The sequence below is a fragment of the Coffea arabica genome, chromosome 9e (genome assembly GCF_036785885.1).
Source record: "Coffea arabica cultivar ET-39 chromosome 9e, Coffea Arabica ET-39 HiFi, whole genome shotgun sequence".
Classification (NCBI taxonomy): Eukaryota; Viridiplantae; Streptophyta; class Magnoliopsida; order Gentianales; family Rubiaceae; genus Coffea; species Coffea arabica.
In genome coordinates this window covers 32,077,475-32,098,250 of record NC_092327.1, presented here as the reverse complement: position 1 = coordinate 32,098,250, position 20,776 = coordinate 32,077,475, and the positions used below count along the sequence as shown (strand labels likewise).

At 35.9% G+C, this 20,776-nt stretch overlaps 1 protein-coding gene across 4 annotated transcripts in view; it reads left to right on the top strand.

The window, feature by feature from the left end:
• The first annotated feature begins 1,690 nt into the window (after positions 1-1,690).
• LOC113710284 (twinkle homolog protein, chloroplastic/mitochondrial-like) overlaps positions 1,691-20,776 on the top strand; it is a 28,021-nt gene continuing 8,935 nt past the window's right edge. For 2 of the 4 annotated variants that reach the window (XR_003452831.2, XM_027233204.2), the window contains exons 1-14: positions 1,691-2,127; positions 2,416-2,549; positions 8,850-8,905; positions 8,998-9,055; positions 9,144-9,257; positions 11,921-12,007; positions 12,239-12,319; positions 12,800-12,865; positions 12,951-13,067; positions 13,481-13,528; positions 13,619-13,704; positions 13,811-13,871; positions 14,704-14,886; positions 17,088-17,219. Coding sequence is in view for 3 of the 4 variants with exons in the window: in XM_027233204.2 (XP_027089005.1) it covers positions 1,863-2,127; positions 2,416-2,549; positions 8,850-8,905; positions 8,998-9,055; positions 9,144-9,257; positions 11,921-12,007; positions 12,239-12,319; positions 12,800-12,865; positions 12,951-13,067; positions 13,481-13,528; positions 13,619-13,704; positions 13,811-13,871; positions 14,704-14,886; positions 17,088-17,219 (1,488 nt within the window). In the remaining variant the exon portion in view is untranslated. Of the gene's footprint in view, positions 2,128-2,415; positions 2,550-6,528; positions 6,669-8,849; positions 8,906-8,997; positions 9,056-9,143; positions 9,258-11,920; positions 12,008-12,238; positions 12,320-12,799; positions 12,866-12,950; positions 13,068-13,480; positions 13,529-13,618; positions 13,705-13,810; positions 13,872-14,703; positions 14,887-17,087; positions 17,220-20,776 lie in introns of those variants that run through there. The other 2 variants (XM_072065956.1, XM_072065957.1) reach the window with 2 other exon arrangements.

Sequence of the window (20,776 nt, the reverse complement as noted above, 5' to 3'; positions counted from 1 at the left end):
TCTTTCTCTCGGACTTTAGCTCCCTCCGCCGCCGCACTCTATTCCATTTTTATTGCCCTCTAAACCCAGCCGTCTTTCCTTAGCTCCAACTCTCAGCCCGTCACCTCTCTTCTTTCTGCCGTTGTCAACCTCTCAATTTTTCACCCCCAAACCCAGCCGCCACCTTTTCTTGCTGTTTTTTCCTTCCGATCCTCCTTCCCCCGATGAAGCTCTCCCTCTTTCTCTCGCTGTTTTTTTTCCATCGCCCTTCACTCTCCTGTTTGCGGCTGCCAATCCCCTCTATTTATATCAAGCACTCAACCCTAAAAACCTCAGCCACTTCCTCTGAAATTTGCAGCTAAGGAGCTCCCCAAAGTTCACTTGCAAGCTGCGGCAAAAACGCAGCCTTCATGCTGCGGGTTTTTTTTTTTTTTTTTTTTTTAAAAAAACTTTCAACTTAATAAATACAGAAATGATACAATATAAATAATAATGATAACAAATTGACAAAAACCAGGTACTAATAATAGTAATAATAATGAAAATAATTTAAAAACTAAACAACTAAAAACAACAAAAATGGCCATTTTTCCATCTTTTTCACATTTTCTTTTCATTTTCATTCATTTTCTTTTTTCTCAAAATAACTTAATAACAATAACTAAAGTGCCCAAAGATTGAATTTAAAGAAATAAACATATTTTTGTGAACAAATTTCCCTTTTTCCACTTTCAAGAAATTCTATGCTAAAAACTTAAAAATAAAACTAAAAACTAAAAACTAAAATCGAATAAAATGAACACGACAAATAAAAAAAACTAAAATAAACAGTAAATGAAATTACACCAAAAATTTGGTGTCTACAGGAAACCTATAGTTTAATTTCTTATGGTTGCAATTGAATTGAGACCATTGAATTCTCCATCACATTTAACGGTCAAATTTAAATAGTCAATATTTTCAAATAAAATTAGTATAAAATTGCAAAGTCACCTTTCAAACTAAGGTTAAAATAATGTTATATGATGGCAAACTATACTTCTAGAAAAATTTGAGATAAAAATAAAATTTTAGGGAAAAACTTATATTTATTTCATCTTTAATGCTATTTGTTGGATTGCTATCACCATATTACAAAAAAAAAACTTACATTTACTTTGTTTCTTAAAAATTGGCAAGAAAAAATCACGGTAAAAATGTAAGTTTTTTTTTTCTAAAAAAAATCATAGTGCCAACAGTCCAATAGATAGCATTGAAGACAAAATAAATACAAGCTATAATCTGAAATTTCATTTTTAATTAAATTTTTTTTCTAAAAGTATAATTTGCCATCAAATTTCATTTAAAACATTATGTTAACCTTAGTTTAAATGATGATTTTGTAATCTCATAATAATTTTATCTAAAATAATTTGAATATTGAAGTTTGACTGTTAAATTTAACAGTTTTTTTTTATTGCAACTATAAGTAAAGAGTTAAATAGTAAATTTTAAAACCAAAGAAACTAATACATACTAAACTAAAGGAAATTTTTATACTTTACCTTATAGCGTGACGATTCGAAATTTTTATACTCCTCCCACTTACACTCAAAAAAATGCGGTCCAATTTACGGTACCTGCACCAATACCATTTCCACCGGGCAAACAAATCCGTGGCTGCAATTTCAAATCCCAAATCATGTCTCAACAGGGTCGGGTAAAGGCCAACCCGGTAGAGGAACAGTTGGGCCCAAATACATCCCTCCCTTAACCCCTGCAGCGATTCCCAAAACCCCTTACCAGAGGCTTTTGCCCAAACTCCATGGCAGCTGCAGCTTCTGGCTTCCTCTTCTGCTTCTCTCAGACAACAACAACATAGACCTTAACAACTGCTGCAAAACATGCATCTTGTTCCTCGTTATAAGCACCTTTTCAACAACTCCAACAACTTCATCATGGCTGGCTCCAAACACTTGGTTTTTCTCAAGTCGTCCCTCTTCTTCCACACTCTTACACCACCCAAAGCAGCCAACTTTTACTCACAGACTTACCCTTTTACCGCTAAAAAACTCATCTTTTCCACCATTCTAGCAAAACCCAGATCCCCAATTTTTTGTAGAAAGTCTCGCTTGTCGTATACACCCCATGCTCCTATTCCCATGCCAGGTACCCTGCTTTCTGTATTTTCCTTTACTTAAACGTTTTTATGTCCTCAGCAGCTTTTGGTATTTTGGGTTATATGTTCTGTAATTTAAACTGGGGTTGAAGCTGTTCTTGTTGTTAATTTCGTTGAGGTGTATTTATATACTTGTAAGCATGTTTTTAAGTGGTTGATAAGTCCTAACAAATTTGGATTGCAGAGTTTGTGTCTCTTCTTTACTTTTAAGTTTGTCAGACATTGGTTGTTTAGTTATTGCTAAACTGTTGTTGTGTGTTTTGGCTTTGTTTCTGGAGTGTCTTTGGAGACTGGAGAGGAAGATGTAATTGATTCAGCAGAATTGAGGTTCTTGAGGGTTAAGTTGGAGAAGCTTGGTCTTAATTCTGAATCTTGTATGCCGGGGCAGTACAATGGTCTGATTTGTCCGATGGTAAGTCTCCAGGAATGTTGTTTTGGATGATTTTGGTTTTTAACCTTTTATTTGATGTATAAGTCTGTGGTGTGGTGTTGTGTTTGTATAGTATCTATTATTTTAAAACCTATTTTTTGGGTTTGGGCGTTCACTTCTATGACACAATGAAGTACTTGTTTCTGCTTCTTTTAGTCATTTTGAAGTGGAATCCTGGTTTCTTATGCAGTACTAAATTTTAGGGCTTGAATTGTTGCTGAATGCATGTCTGGTGCGCAATTTCTGGTTACTGTCCAAAACACACTGAGGAAAACTTTGAAGTTGTTAAAAACATCAATGATGATGGTCAAGCATAAACCCTTAGATCCAAGCTAAGCCCAGTTACTTTTCTCTTGGATCTCTTGGATTTAGCTACTACCATAAGGTAGTATGGTTTTCTAGACATATACTATCGCCTTACTCTGTAGTATCACATGAGGTTATGATCTTAGGCCCTGCAAAGGGATGTCAGATCTGACATGTTTATGCAATTGAAAGAAGAATTCCTTTAGTCATGAAATTTCGGTTTCTAAATTGGTCAAATGTTATATTGTTGAACAAGTAATTTCTTGTAGATATTTGGCTACATGGTATGAATCTTAAAACTGATGGTGCGTTCCTTGTTTGACTTTCAAGATGACCAGTTTCATAGCTATATCTGTCATCTTTTGTTTACATTTACTATTTGAGAATCTTCAAGCCAACCCTGGTGCATGTAAACCCTTTGTTTTACAATACCTTAACTTGGGCAGAGAACGAAGTTCTCTCTTGTTGCATTGCCAATCTTAATTCTTGCTGATCCTTTACCTGCCTTTCTACCATCTTTGCATACTGAATTTAAGGTCTCCAAGATTTAACTAGCATCTTGCATTAATCAGCGGCAGAGCCAGTGTTTGGGGGTGAATTTGGGGATAAAATAGCTGTACATAAGTTGTTCTACAATGTAAATTGTATGTACTTCTCTCTACTTAAAAATGTTAATAAAGAAGTAAAAGCTTAATATTTATTTCTACAAATGATGGTTTTAAATATAAACTCGTTGATTCAAATGGAGTATTTTTCTAGGCATGATGGAAAAAAAATATAAAGATTACACGTATGTACAATGTCACAAACGAAAGTACAAAAATTGTACCTATGGTACAATGCTGCATACGGTGAAAAGAAAAAATTAATCCATTATGGACAGATTGAAATCAATCAAAGATAAACTTAAAGTGAATAAAGAACTATAATATTTTGGAGGAAAAAGTCAGGCCAAGGGGGGTGGGGTGAGAAAGTTCAAGAATTTTTTGGCCAGGGGGGGGGGAATGAGGAGTTAAATCAAAATGTTATAAAGTGTTTTAGTTAAAAAAATCAATTTTTCAGAAGTTTGGGGGGCCCGCTTCTGCTTCTGCCACTGGCATTAACAATCGTAAAATAATCAGATCAACATTGGCCTTGGTTTTTGACTAATGGTTGTTGTTGATTTGACGTTTGGACTACTCATTGAGGATGAATGAGACGAAACTTACTCCATATAGGTGAACTCTAAAGGTTTGCTCATACATTTGGGATGTCAAGAAAGACGAATGAGAAGTAAAGAAATGAAAATTTGCAATAGCTTCATTGTTCTTCTCATTCTTCCATAGTTTTTTCAACCCTTTAATCACGACTTAGGGTAAAAGTAGGGAGATGTTTTATGTTGGTGGCTGTACATATTGAGATTGAATATTGAAAGGGCCATTGTGACAGGGTTTGTTTACTAAGACCAGCAATTTCTATTAAATAAATGATGTTAGTTTGCCCAGACAGAAGAATTTATGGAATTGTTCAAACTTAGGTTATGAAAGAATCTTACCAATTTTTATGCCTTTCATTTATTTGTTACCACAGAGGTGAAAGAACTTGAAGTAGCGGTTCTCACAGTTCCGGCAAGTTGTCATGCCTTTTGTATTGAATTTCGTTCCATTTTGTTTTGTTTCTCAATAAGAGGATTGTGTGGTTTTGCTTGTTTGTTTACAGAATGTATGTCTTTATGTTATGACACTAAATTCTTGACTTAATTGTCTTAATCCCCATTTGTTTTGATTTTATTGGTGCAGACAATTCAAGCTTGAATGGTTTTTAGTTGGTTACTGTCAACTGGTATTTTGGGAGGAAAACATCTAGTCACCGTATTATGAGTGACCAACTAGTATTTATAGGAGTACAAACCTAACAAACTATTTACAAGAATACCCTTACTAATTTATTATCTACAAGAATACTTATATTCTCTTGACACTCCCCCTCAAGTTGGAGCATATATATCATAAGCACCCAACTTGTTACAAATGTATTTCACCCTAGAACCCCCTAAACTCTTGGTAAACACATCAGCCAATTGATCTACAGACGGTACATGAGATGTCTTGATGACCCCGTCAAGCAATTTCTCTCGAATGAAATGACAATCAACTTCAATATGTTTTGTCCTTTCATGAAACACTGGATTAGACGCAATATGAACAGCCGCCTGATTATCACACACTAAATTCATAGGCTGTTTATGCTCAAACCCAAGTTCCAGTAATATGCTCTTCAACCAAACCAACTCACACACAGTGTGAGCCATAGCGCGGTATTCAGATTCTGCACTTGATCTGGATACAACTGTTTGCTTCTTACTCTTCCACGACACTAAATTACCACCAACAAACACACAATATCCTGTAGTCGATCTTCGATCTGAGGCAGAACCAGCCCAATCTGCATCACTATATCCTTCAATATCAGTGTGTCCATGATTTTGATACAGCAACCCTTTTCCAGGAGCACTCTTAAGATATCTGAGAATCCGTATAACAGCATCCCAATGACTAGTACGAGGGGTATCAAGAAATTGACTCACAACACTCACTGCAAACGAAATGTCAGGTCTCGTTACAGTGAGATAATTTAATTTACCCACAAGTCTTCGATATTGCTTAGGATCATCAAGTAATGCACCTTGATCTCCTACTAATTTCACATTGGGATCCATAGGAGTATCCACAGGTCGGCAACCTAACATCCCAACTTCACTCAACATATCGAGTACATATTTTCTTTGACATAAATAAATCCCATATTTAGACCGAGCTACCTCAATACCCAGAAAATACTGTAGATGACCTAAATCCTTTGTCTGAAAGTTTGCCTGCAGATTGGATTTAAGTTTCTGAATCCCCACAACATCATCACCTGTAATCACAATGTCATCCACATAAACAACTAATAAAATTTTACCAGCATTAGAATGCCGATAAAATACAGAGTGATCTACTCCACATCTTGTCAGACCGAACTCCATGACAACACTACTAAACCGGCCAAACCAAGCCCTCGGAGACTGTTTCAATCCATATAAGGATTTTTTCAAACGACAAACCAACCGCGGATTCTCCCCCTGAACAACAAATCCAGGAGGTTGTTCCATATATACCTCTTCTTTCAAATCTCCATGCAGAAATGCATTTTTCACATCCAACTGATGCAATGGCCAATTATAAGTGGCTGCCAAAGAGATAAGAAGACGAACAGAGGTAATCTTTGCAACAGGAGAAAAAGTTTCTAAGTAATCTACTCCATACACCTGAGTAAATCCTCTAGCTACCAGCCGAGCCTTCAATCTATCAATAGAACCATTAGGCTGCACTTTTATAGTGTACACCCATTTACAACCAACAACAGGCTTACCTGAAGGACGAGGGACAAGATCCCAAGTACCATTTTGTTCCAAAGCAGACATCTCTTCTTGCATAGCTAATCTCCAACCAGGATGATTAAGAGCATAGGTAATAGACTTAGGAATGGAGATAGAATCAAGGGAAGCAACAAAAGAAGAATATGACATAGAGAGACGAGAATAAGAAACAAAATTAGAAATAGGATGGGAAGTACAATGTCTCTTACCTTTGCGTAAAGCAATGGGAAGATCTAACTCAGAGGAGGGCGTCATACCTGGATTGGAAGATTGAGAATTAATTGGTGAAGTGCGTGGCATATCAGGAACTTTTTCAACCATGGAACGACGAGAGTAAACTTGAAGATGAGGACGAGATAATCGAGCTATGGAATCTGGTGGACTAGATAACTCAGGTAATAAAGGGGAAGGGACTGGTAAAACAGGAGAGGAAAAAGATGGACACTGGTCTAACTCACAAGACATACTTTGTTTGATAAAATACGGAGTGGATTCAAAGAAAGTAACATCAACACAAGTAAAAAATCGATTTAAAACTGGACTGTAACATCTATACCCTTTTTGCGCTCGTGCATATCCTAAGAAAATACACTTAATAGCACGAGAATCTAATTTATCCACCCCGGGAGCAAGCTGATGAACAAAGCAGACACATCCAAAAATACGAGGAGGATATTTAAACACAGGTTCATGAGGAAAAAGAATGGAGTGAGGTAATTGACCTTCAAGAATATTAGATGGCATGCGATTAATTAAATAACATGCAGTTAGAACTGCATCACTCCAAAATTGTTTGGGCACATTCATGTGCAACAACAGTGTTCGAGCAATTTCGATTAAATGTCCAATTTTCCTTTCAGCAACTCCATTCTGTTGTGGAGTGTGAGGACAAGAGGACTGATGAATAATACCAGACTTAGTCATAAAGGTATTAAAAGGAGTGGAAAAATATTCTTTCGCATTATCACTGCGAAGTATACGCACAGGCACACCAAATTGATTCTTTATTTCTGTAACAAATGCACAAAAAATGGAATATAATTCTGAACGATCTTTCATTAAATAAAGCCATGTAACTCTGGAAAAATCATCAACAAAGACTACAAAATATTTAAAACCTAACTTTGAAGTGACTCGACTAGGACCCCAAACATCAGAATGAACTAACAAAAAGGGTTCAGAAACCCGTTTATTGACTTTAGGAGCAAAAGAAACACGATGATGCTTTCCTAACTGACAAGACTCACATTCTAACGAAGATAATTGATTCAAAGTAGGAACCAACTTTTTCAAATTTTGTAAAGACGGATGACCTAAACGACAGTGAATTTCAAGAGGAGAAACAGTAGCAGGACATGCTATCGGACCATTAAAGTTGAGAAAGTAAAGACCATTATGCTCATGCCCTCCACCAATCGTCCTCTTTGTCTTCAAATCCTGAATGACAACGGAATCAGGAGAAAAAGTAACTGTACACTGTAGAAATTTAGTGAGCTTACTAACAGACATTAAATTAAATGGTAAATTGGGTACGTAAAGAACAGAAGACAGCGGAAGTGATGGATTAATTTCTACAGTGCCTAGTCCTTTAACTTTAGTGGTAGATCCATCAGCTAAAGTAACATGAGGAAAGGGAGTAGACTCTTGAAAATTAGAAAAAATTTTAGAGGTACCTGACATATGATCAGTAGCCCCGGAGTCAATAATCCATGAGTCATTACCTTTTTGTGCTAAAGAAGCAGAGGGAAGAGATGCGTGACTTGTAGCTTGGTACTGTAAGAATTTAACATAATCTTCCTCGGATATAGTAACAGTTTTCTGGGACCTATGTGCTGAAGAACTTGATTTAACTTGATCAGTGGTAACCCCATTAGCAAAACTTTCAACCATAGCGAATAGCACTTCAAACAAAACAGCAATCAAAATTCGCTATAAACAGTGCGCCGTGAACAGTGCGCCGTGAATAGTACCGGGTGAACAGTATCGCGATGAACAGTACCACGTGAACAGTATCGCGTGGACAGTGCGCGATGAACAGTATCGCGTCAAGACTTTTGCTAGATGTTTAACCCTAACCCTAGGACTTTTGCTCTGATACCATGTCAACTGGTATTTTGGGAGGAAAACATCTAGTCACCGTATTATGAGTGACCAACTAGTATTTATAGGAGTACAAACCTAACAAACTATTTACAAGAATACCCTTACTAATTTATTATCTACAAGAATACTTATATTCTCTTGACAGTTACTTTAGATATGATTTTGAATTCAACTCGTTTTGCTAATTTTGTATTGATACCAACTGATTTCTATGAGATACAATAAGAAAATAACCAATAGGAAAGACTTCAATGTTGCTCAAGTTGTCTTTCTCAATGCAGCCCGAACTATAAGTTAAGTAAGGTACCAGAAAGGAAAAATAGGACCATGCAAAATGTGTGCATAAGCTTCAAATGTTTGAGTGTTAGTTTCATTCCAGAAGTTAGGAACTTTGGTTCTGTAAACTGTTCTTGGTTTTCCGTTTACTTAGTGTTTTAATGCTCCTATATTGAACATTTTCTTTGTCCCTGTAGTGCAAAGGTGGTGATTCAATGGAGAAGAGCTTATCTCTTTTCATCACTCAGGAAGGGTAAGTTCATAATTTCCTTAATGTACTCGTGTGGTCCTGTATCTTGTCCCTGTTCAAGATTAACCTAAGCGATATATGTTGATATGGCACAGTGATGCAGCTATGTGGACCTGCTTCCGGGCTAAATGTGGGTGGAAAGGAAGCACACGGGTATTAAGAAAATTTACTTTTTCCTGTGGGTTACATGCTATATAATTTACTAGATGTTTGGTAAGCTCTCAGTGTTCAAAATCTGCAGGCCTTTGCTGATGGTAAGTCAACATATGGAAATCTGAGTATGATCTCCAAAGTCAAACAGCCATATAGAGAGATCTCAGAGGAGAGTTTGGGATTGGAACCTTTATCCAATGAGGTAGTCATACTTAACTTTATTTGAATTTCTCATATTAATTTTACAATGACAGTACATTTCGTGTTAATGTCCCCTTCAATGGTTTGCTTTGAATGTGTCGGTCTCCAATTTTCTTACTGCTGTGTTTGTTCATAAAAAAACTATTAATGGCATGTTCATGTTCTGTCCTGTAAATAACTGAGCCCCGGATTCGCAATATAATTTCAATATATTGGGAAATGGGAGATTAATTTTTTTGATTAATAAACCATGACTTTGTATGATGAAGATTTTGTTGAAGCTATAACCTATGGTTTGTGTGACTTTGCTGGTGAGGGTGGTCAGATTGGAGGCTGGAATTATTTTCTTTTCAATGGGACGAATATCATATACCAGGCATTTTAGTTTTCTACAAGATGGAACATAAGATAAACATTTATGTAGCGTAGAAGTAATGCATGTATTCTTAGGTAACACAGAAGAGATGATGATATGATGATACCAAAAGTTCATTTTTGCACTAGTTTTTTTTTTTTCTTAACTCTGCTCATTTCATAGACAATACGATTTTTTTTTTGGGTATAATCAACTCTCATAGTTGTCTTCCTTAGTTTCTTGGTTGCTAAGTGTTGAATTCCTATCTTCCTTCTCAAACATCTCTCTAGAGCAAATGCCTTTAAAGTCACTAAAAACTACAGTTTTGATTAAACAATTTAGAAAATATTACAATAATAATTAATTAATGAATATCTATACAATATATAATGCTAGAGGGGGGGCAGTTAGTGTAAACTTTTTTTGTCATTTTTTGGGCTTCTAATTTTATCCTTATAGAAACTAATTTTACCTTAATCACATTTTACCAACATAACTACTCATAACTACCTTAAGTATTGTAACTACCATATTACTATAGCCTTATACATCAAAGGTCTTTAATAAAGTTATATAAATTTTATTTATATGGAAAACAAAATTTATATGATATTAATTCATTTTAGTTATTTCTAAATTGCACATACATTGGGTGTGCCCTTAAAACTGGTTACAATAATGAACTAATCAATCCTTAAGTTAGACAAATTGTAATTGTGATCTTATATTCCAAGTAAGAATGCAACTTGCTTAAAGCATAGTTGTTTAGAGTTAAAAAAAAGGAAGAAGATTGACCTTCGTTTTTGTTATTTGATAATTGTGAAAAGTTTAAAACAAACAGATTCTCCATTTAATTGGGATGGTTCATAGTTCATGAAGAAATGGAGATCAGAACTAATGGATGCTACAAGACCACACGTAGAAAATGGTTTTGGTGTTGAGCTGGTTGAGGTAAAACGTTCACCAACCCTATAAGGAAGATTAATGAAGACGTGTTAGTATTGTTGTATTAATTCAGTACTATTTCTATTGTGTTTATATTGGTCAGTTATACTTTGGCAAATACCAAGAATAAATAAGGACTACAAGTTCAAATATCTTAAATCAATCAAACTTAAATTAACCTTTTGCCTAAACTAAAGTTACCAAAATATTCATGTAAATATACATTGTTGTTCATCGAAATAAGTGGGGAAAAAGTCAAAATTATCTAAAGTCCAACACATAGTCTTGTCCTTTCATTTGGGGTAGTGTCGGGAAAAGTTAAAGTTATCTAAAATCCATTCCAGGCTTTCCACTCACGATATTTGACAGTTGCTGTTCTAGACCATTCTTTCGAATTGCTTATCGTTAGTGTACGTCTTGTAAAATGTGTACTATATTATCAGAGTTTTTTTTGTGTTTTTATTTTTTTGTTAATGTGTTGAGTGTCTGCTTCATACTTAAGGAAGTGGAAGATTAACTTTTGCTGTATTCTTTAGGGAAAGGGGAAATCAAGAGACAAGAAGTCTTTACTGATTGCTAGTTTCTCAGGCCTCTCATTGGAGATTGGAGAAAGAATAACTTATCCCTTCAGAGAGAGGGGGAGAAGCAGTAAAGCTTTCTTATAGGTTAAGAGTTGCTCTCAATTGATAGTTATTGAAAAATTAAATAGTAGGGAGAAGAAATCTCAACTCGTCCCTTCTTTTTCAGGGCTTGCTATGACTATAGGACAAAAGCCTCAATTGATATAAAAGTTACCTTAAGTTGTATGTCAAGGACAAGATAAATAGGCACATGAAATGATTCCTAAGAAATTTCTCTTCTGAATATGGACAAATATTAATCCTAATTAGAACAAAAAATTGGGTGCTCAGTAACGCGTAAATGGCTGCATAATGTGCGATTCTAGTTTTTTTTTCCTTGAATGACATGCTGGTGTTATGAAATGAGTTTGAAGTATGTGAGACAAGGACACCTGAAAATGGTAGCCAATAAACTCCAAAGCTCTCTATCTGTCTATCCCAAAAAAGAACCTATAGGTCATATTTCTGTTTACATGTAGATTAGCAAATCTGTTGTTGAAGATAGCGTCATGAGGGAACATAATGGCAACCAATCAGCTGTAGTGACTATGATGCCATATGGTGTTCATTCTGAAGAACAAATTTAACTTTTCGAGGTTGAGAAAAAAAATTTATCATTTACTGAATTAATTGTTATATGTCAGCTTATTAACTTTAATGTGAAATTTTCAAATTCTGTGCTTAGATAATTCATAACAACTTGTGGAATGACATTGATATTTATTTATCTTCACTCGATTTTAGCTGCACAAATACTTTTCTGAGAGAATGATATCTGGGGAAACTTTAAGGAGGAACTCTGTGATGCAAAGAAGATATGGAGAAAATCAGGTATGCCATACTGTTCCATTCTGGTTTGGGAAATATATAGCTTATCTTTTAATGTCTATTATGAGTTTTGAAGTATGGCCAAGCAAATTGTAGGGATGTCTCTCTATCGTATCCCTCACTCTTTTCCCTTTCTAGAAAAATATACATTTTGAAAATTATGCTAATAAGATTTTGCTTTAAATATAGCATTATTTGTAGTTCATGTACTAATTTGTAGATATTTGTATTCAGAGTGTTATTGCATTTACCTACTGGAGGGAGGGAGTACTCGTAAGCTGCAAGTACCGGGATAGCACCAAAAACTTTTGGCAGGTTTTCAATTGTACATGTTTACAATTTTCCTTTTTTTTTGTTGGGGTAAAGATTGTCCTGCTAGCTGATGGCTGGTAAGATCAAATAATCTTTCTCCTAAACCATTGGTTGAAAATAGGCTTGATGCTCCAGTTGTAGTATAAATATTTTCTTGTTTTGATTGATGATATAATTTGTCCATTATCCTTTGGAATGATTAGTGTCGCCTTCAGATAATGAGATTTGCAGAACTTTTGAATTTGGGCCTTGTACCTGAAACTATCACAACTTAAAAGTTTATGTTTGTGGGGATGTTCAAAGTGAACTCAGAATCTTAGAATATGCTTTCTGTGTGCTTTTAAGTAATAATCTTCAATTAATTGATGATAGTTTAGTTTTAGACAGGATAAGAGGGAAAATATGTTTAGCTTTTGACTGCAGAATATGTAATTCTTTATGTACTACTTGAAAGCTCATTATTTTAATGCTTTTAATTTTCAGGAGATCAACACTGAGAAGATATTCTATGGGCTAGATGATATAAAGGGAGCAAGTGATATCATTATTGTAAATTTGATTTCTTTCCCTTTTGTCTGTACATTGACAAATTTTGTATCAAGTTGATTAACTTTATACATGATAACATATGTAGGTTGAGGGTGAAATGGACAAGCTTTCAATGGAAGAGGCTGGCTTCAAGAACTGTGTAAGCGTTCCTGATGGTGCACCGCCAAAAGTTTCAGATAAAGATTTGCCAGCTGAAGAAAAGGTCTCTATCATTTGATGTTGCTATTTATTGCTCTCTTTCAGTGATTGCTTTCACAGAACTGCTAATTCTAGCATTTCTTGTCAACAGCATATGCTTTTGTAGCTGTGAAATCCAATGGTTCTTTTGCTTCTTAGTAAGCACAATGTATTAGAGTTCTTGTGCTATTCTAACTTAGATTTTGACAGGCAGCTGTGCTCTCCCAGTTAGTAGTTCTCTTAGGTTGCTTGTCCTTTTCTGCTGCTACTTTCTTGTGAGTTTCAGGGCTTTCTATTACTAACACTGTAAATGAGTGGAAAAGAGACCTGTCTCTGATTTTAGTAGTGGACCTGGAATGTTGTCTTGGTTTAGTGAAATGCCTATTGGCTTCCTATTTCTCGTGTCTAATGGTTTTTTGATGGATTTGGTAAAGCTAGGATACAAAGTACCAGTATCTATGGAACTGCAAGGAGTACCTAAAAAAGGTTTGCCAATTTTTATTTGCTTTTCCAATTTGTTTATATCAAGTAAGAAGTTGCTGAATTAGGTTGCTTTTTTGTTCTATGTTTATATAGGCCTCTCGTATAATACTTGCGACAGATGGTGATCCACCTGGCCAAGCCTTAGCAGAAGAACTTGCACGCCGATTAGGAAGAGAAAGGTTTTTGTTTTATTAACTAGTCAGATTTTTCTTGGAAACAGTATAGAGAAGCTATTGTCATGTGCCTTCTTTAACCAATTCTCCTAAATTTCTGCTGGCTAAATAGGTGCTGGCGAGTGAGATGGCCTAAGAAGAATGATGTTGAACATTTCAAAGATGCAAATGAGGTACTTCACCTGCGTTTTTGCTTTCAATCTCAGATCTTGTAATAAGTTGTGGTTGTGGTAGGTAAGCTTTAAGAATATGACTATTTACTGAAGGTGATGTCCTTTCTTGGTTGTAAACGTGGTTCTTTTTGGCAAGTGATCATATTCCTTCCTGACTTTTTCTTAAGTGGAACAGTTGGGGTGGTGGTGAGATCCTGGGGAGGTGGGAAAAGGGCATGATGGCATATTGAGGATTTCAAGAACCAGTCGGCATTTGATGTTTGAGCTAAAAATTTGGTAGTGTTGTTCAGTTCCTGGTGTATGGAATTTCTAATGCAGCTCTGGTTTCTGTATTATCATTTGTTTGATCTGGTTGTGAATGACAAAAACGTTTTCCTTGATCTGTGCCACTTAGTACTATTTGCCCAACTATTGTGCCTCATTTTTCTCCCCTGGTCCTTTCATTGGGGGAGCGGGAAGCTGGGGTTGTTTACTTAAATTATAGATTGAAGCTTAAAATGTACAACTTGCTTATATTTTTATTAAAATTCTTCACTTGCTATGCTATTCTAGGATGACAGTTATGACCTACTACACATTCTCTACCTTGATTGACACTTTAACAAATCCTCATGCAGCACTTGATGATTTTTCTGATAATTGGATGTCTGCATGCAGAAATACCTGATTGCATGCAGGGGTTTTGCTGTTTAAGCCTATGCTACCGTAGCAGCCTCTTATACCATTCCTTACTGTATTTTATGTAGTTTAGCATGCATATAACTTGATAGCTATAAAAAATTTTGTAGCTTCAGGTTTTCACTCTTTTTGTCCCTTGCATTGATCATAACAGGTGCTTATGTTTTTGGGACCTGGTGTGCTGAGGGAAGTTATTGAAAATGCGGAGCTTTATCCGATAAGAGGATTATTCAATTTCAAAAATTTTTTTGTTGACATTGATGCTTATTATCATCAAACCCTTGGGTATGACCTTGGAGTGTCAACTGGATGGAGGGCTTTGGACCAGTTATACAATGTGAGTGCAAGCTGGTTTTTTCTAAGCCTCAGTTTAAATTGCCATCGATCATTCTTCCAGACGTTTTGAGTTGGCTTTTCTTGAAGAAACTTGTTTTAGTAATGTCTTCATAAAAAAAATGCTACAGCTATCAGGATAAATTGAATTTCTTCAATCACATGTTTCAAATTCTCATATTAACTTTGGCTTTTAGATTTTGATAGAAGAAAGTGCTGTAGTTGATGCTTAATCTCATGATTATTATTGTGGTTATAGGTGCTTTTGCCACAGTGATTTGGGAGGATCAGACTTTTTTTTTGAAGTTACTACCCTAGATAAGTTATTACTGTTGTCTGACATTGAACTTGAACTCTATGGCAGTAAATATCAATTGCCTTGCTCTGAACCTGTTTTGGTTCTGAAATTATTGTATATGGTTGCTAATAGGATTGACTACTAGCAGTACTTCCATGGGCAGTTTATCATGACGTACAAGTTATTTACTCCACAGGCAGTTTAACATGGAAATTTACTCTGTGGGCAGTTTGTCAGACCTTTTTTCTGTTGAAGTTACTACCCTAGATAAGTTATTACTGTTGTCTGACATTGAACTTGAACTCTATGGCAGTAAATTTCAATTGCCTTGCCCTGAAACTGTTTTGGTTCTGAAATTATTGTACATGACTGCTAATAGGATGTATCTAATTCTGGAGACTTCTGATAACTTCTCTTATATATTTATAACTTTGAATCGCAATATGAACAAAACAGTTTATGTTTGGGATCACCCTTGTTCTGGAGTAGTGGCACACTATCCGATGAACCTTTTGGCAAAGTCATGTGGTTATCTAAACAGTGAAGTTGTTAGTTTTTTTTTTATTAAATCAAAGTCATATTGAGTTTCTGTGAACATTGTCTGCAGGTGGTCTATATTCTTGTGTCCTCTGAAGCTAGTTAGAGATGTATTCTGATCTTGGAGATAAATTTGTGTTTGGAGAAAAATATACTTTGTTTTCATTTTTTTAATAATTTTATCTTTCTTAGTCTTTTTTCTAGAATTCAATTTCTTTTTTGTATTGATACGTGATTAGGCATTTTTTGTTGCAAATTTTTTAATAACTAAGAATTAATTGGTATTTTTTAACAATTTTTTTTTTCAAATATGGCATGTTTGGTGAGTTGCTAATATTTCGTGTTGACTTTTACATAGTACCCCTCATCTTTGGACATCCAGAAGGGAGGAAAATAACATTAAACATGGGTCATGGGGAGTGGTCTTCCTCTATTAGGAAAATTGTGCATTTGTTTCTTCTTTCATTTATGATTTTATCCGTCATAGCTGTTTTCTGGAAGCCAAACTTTTATGGTGATATGTGATTGGGCTTTTTTTTTTAAAATACAAAACTGCTTCTAATTGAGAATTAATTGGTATATATATGTAAAAGGTTAAGATGTTGTATTTGGGGTGTTGCTAATTTTTTCTTGATTTGACATAACGACTCTTATCTTGGGACTTGACATTTAAAAATATGACGTAGTGGTCTTTCCTGTGTCTTTCTTCTTTTTAATGCATGGATAATGGCAACTTCAATTTGGAGCTCCAGAACTAGAATAGTTAGTTAGTCTCTGAAATGTATGATGTTGTGCTTGTGAAACATTGGCTGTGTTGAACAGGGTTGCAAAAATACTTTGGCCTTAATGGTCAGATTTGAAGGTTGAATCTGCATGCAACTTTAGTTCTAAATTTTTCAGCATGGATTTAACTAATGAAATCTAAAGCTTGAAAATATCTAGCCTGACTTGTGAACATTTTTGTCTTACAAAGACATTCTTTGAATGGACTTACCATGGTTCTTGTATAATACAAATGTGTCCATGTTCTGGATTCATAATTAACTGCTGTTTGTAATATGTAAACTAACACCTAGGGGTTTGAATAGATCTTGTAAAATTTGTGCAAGTGTTTTATTGAGCTTTGGTGTGTGCCTGAGCATAGAGGCTATGACAATGAAATGAATACATATCAAGTAAGTATTAAATTCAAGCTGGAACTGAAGCACAAATAAAACTAAATCAAATTAGAGTCTGATTGCGTCACGGTTTGATTTGGTTCAGTGCTTTTGTAGCTTCATGTTGATGTTTAGAGATTGGTTTCTTCGTGCTAGAGTAGAAACTTCGGATGTCCTGCTGCATTCCAGTAATTGAATTTCTACCCTCCCCAGGTTGTGCCAGGGGAATTGACTGTCGTTACTGGAGTTCCCAATTCAGGCAAAAGTGAGTGGATTGATGCTCTTTTGTGCAATCTTAACCGAAGAGTTGGCTGGAAATTTGCATTTTGTTCTATGGAAAACAGGGTAAGCTGGTTCTTTCCAAGTCCCAAGCACTCTTCTGGTTTGCCAGATAGATTTGCTGACATTTTGAGAATGAAGTGCCTGTGTTAGATTGTTAGTGGTGCACTAGGACCACCACTGTTGATTCTTGTCTTTTAGTTCTTGTCACAGTGATGAAATCCTTTACCATATAAGCTTTATCGGTAGTAAACTGGAAAAGAAGTTTAACCACTAATTAAACCTGTTGGAATCTGTTCATGCTGGATATCTGATGCAGATTCTGAAAAGATAAAGTGGGTGTATAAAATGCTTCAAGCTCAACATTCCTATTGTCACTTTAATTCTTGTTTAAGTATAAATTACTGACCTTTCAAAAACTTTTTGTCCTTGTAAGATCCAAGTTCCTCAAGACTGATTCTAAGCAATGTTACCTCAACTTGGTATTGGTGGTATGCACGGTTAGGTGTCTAGGTGTCAGATTTGTTAACTTTCTAAAACTAAGATATGGTGACACCTCTAAACACTTGGACATGGATAGAGGTGCGCATTCTGTATCCTCATTTGTAAGTAACATGTTTAAAAAAAATATGACAATACCAACCAGCTTAAATTATTTTGTGCCTCATGTTTAAAAGGAAAGTATATATTTACATGTGTGCATGTGTTGTGTTAAATCATTTCTCAGTGTTGCACTGGGAAAAAGAAGCATATGAGAGAAGGAAAGAAGGTAGACATCATAATTAAAATCTAACTCATGCACTCATAGTGGTTTCAATCATGATATAAACTTTGTATTCTTTTTGCCTCCTCTGTTTTTCGTGTTCTTAATTTTGAGGTGTTGAAAACTTAAATGAAGTGTCAGACCCAGATCCTTTACTGGTACCTGTGTCTTGTCATGTCCAACACGGGTATGGGAGGAATAGAGTCCGAGCAAGAGAGATTCTGAACAATTGACAGAACAAAGTTGAATTCTCATAGTAAATTTGAATGGGAAAATAAGCTTAACTAAATTATAGTACTGTTTTGTGCTATTACTGCAATTCCCGAGGTTTTCATTTCTGGATTCTGAATGGTACCTATGACCATGAAGCTTCAAAACTAGTGTTCAATAGAACTGCCATTATCCTTTCGTGCACCACGGAATCCCAGCAAAGCTTGTGTTTTTGGTGGCATCAATGTTATATGGAGATGCTTGAATACACTGTTACTGAGTTTTCCTGGGAATATGATAGAATCTGCATGTGATGTTGTTGGAAAAGAATCAAAGAGATTTTATTTAATTCTGTTCCTTTCTACAATACATTCTAATCTATATATACAACTTTCTGGTACACTGAACAAGGAAAGTCTACATCTAATTCCCTTAATTTTGGAGACAGCTTATTCACCCTGATTTCCTCCACTAATTTACCTAAAATATCTCCTAAGATTACTCATTCAAGATTCCTACATTCACCCTGATTTCCTCCACTAATTTATCTCCTAAGATTACTCATTCAAGATTCCTACACTCCCCCTCAAGCTGGTGAATATAGATCTTCCATTCCCAGCTTGACAACACTCTCATGAAACATGTTGCTACACAGTCCCTTTGTCATCACATCTGCAAGTTGAAGTCCTGTCGGAACATACGGAGTACAAATCAGTCCACTTTCTAGCTTCTCTTTAATAAAGTGCCTGTCTATCTCTATGTGCTTCGTCCGATCATGTTGCACTGGGTTGTGAGCTATACTTATAGCAGATTTGTTATCACAGTATAGCTTCATCGGTTTGCTCCATTGAATCCTCAAGTCTTCTAGGATAATTTTAACCCACAATAATTCACATACCCCTGCTGCCATAGCCCTGAACTCTGCTTCAGCGCTTGACCTTGCTACCACACTTTGTTTCTTGCTTCTCCATGATATTAAGTTTCCTCCAACAAATGTACAATATCCCGAAGTTGATCGCCTGTCGACTGGAGACCCTGCAAAATCTGCATCTGTGTAAACTGCCAAATCAATTTCAGGACCCTTTTTGAATAAAATTCCTTTCCCTGGATGTGCCTTTAAGTAATGAAGCACTCGATAAACTGCTTGTAGATGAACTGCTCTAGGATCATGCATAAACTGACTAATAACACTGACTGAGTAAGCTATATCTGGCCTAGTATGTGCAAGATAAATGAGTTTCCCAACAAGTCTTTGGTACATCTCTCTGTCCACTGCTGTATCTCCATGAGCCTCACTTAATTTGTGATTCTGCTCAATGGGAGTTCCAACTGGTTTGCTCGCTGTCATGCCTGTTTCCTTGAGCAGGTCCATAACATACTTCTGTTGAGAAATAAAAATTCCCTGCCTTGATCGAGCCACTTCAATTCCTAGAAAATACTTTAATTTTCCTAAATCCTTTATTTCAAATTCCTTGGCTAGGCACCACTTCAAAGTGTTCTTCTCTACTTCATCGTTTCCTGTCACTATAATGTCATCTACGTAAACAATCAAAACAGTAACTCTCCCGAAGGCTGAATGCTTGATGAACAGGGTATGATCTCCTTGACTTTGCTTGTAACCATTAGCTATCATTACCTTGGCAAATCGTCCAAACCAAGCACGTGGGGATTGTTTCAGCCCATATAATGCCTTTTTTAACCGACAAACCTTGTTCTTGTCAACCCCACTGAATCCCGGTGGAATGCTCATATAAATCTCCTCCTCTAACTCTCCATGAAGAAAAGCATTCTTCACATCGTACTGCTGTAATTCCCAATCCAAATTAACAGCTAAGGATAGCAGAATTCTTACTGTATTCATCTTTGCTACCGGAGCAAACGTTTCCCGATAATCTACTCCATATGTCTGTGTGTATCCTTTCGCGACTAACCTTGCCTTGTAGCGTTCTAGGGACCCATCTGCTTTAAACTTTACTGCATACACCCACTTACAGCCCACTACTTTCTTGTTCTTTGGTAAATCAACTAATTCCCAGGTCCCATTCTTCTCTAATGCATCCATTTCTACTTCCATAGCAAGTCTCCATTCTTTCTTTGATAATGCTTCAGACAATGAGCTAGGAATAGAGACTGTGTTTAAGGTGGAAAGGAAGCTTTGATGGCTTGGGGAAAACTTCTCAAAAGACACAAAGTGAGACAATGGGTATAGGGGTCTTTTGGTGCATTCTCGGGGTTTTTTCCTTACAGCAATAGGTAGATGTAGGTCCTGATCAAGGCTAAGAGGCTCAGGACAAGGTGATTCAGAGCTGGAAGAATGGTCGGTCGGTGGTGTAGAATTCAGAATTGATTCACTCATTGTTACCTCATTCCTGGAGCTTGGTTTAGAGGATTGTTCTTGCCTTGTAACCACGATGGGATCTCCTTTCCTTGTATACACTTGGTCAAACCGGAACCAGTCATAGATTTTACGATCTTCCTTTTTTTCTTCTACTACATCAGATTGAAGAATTGACTCTTGGAATTCAGATTTGGATGACTCAGATGTGGACAACTCTAAGGAGGGAAATTTTAACTCCTTATCTTCAAGTGTATCTAACTCCCCCTGAAGATAAGGAGTGATGAAAAAGGGCTTATTTTCAACAAATGTAAC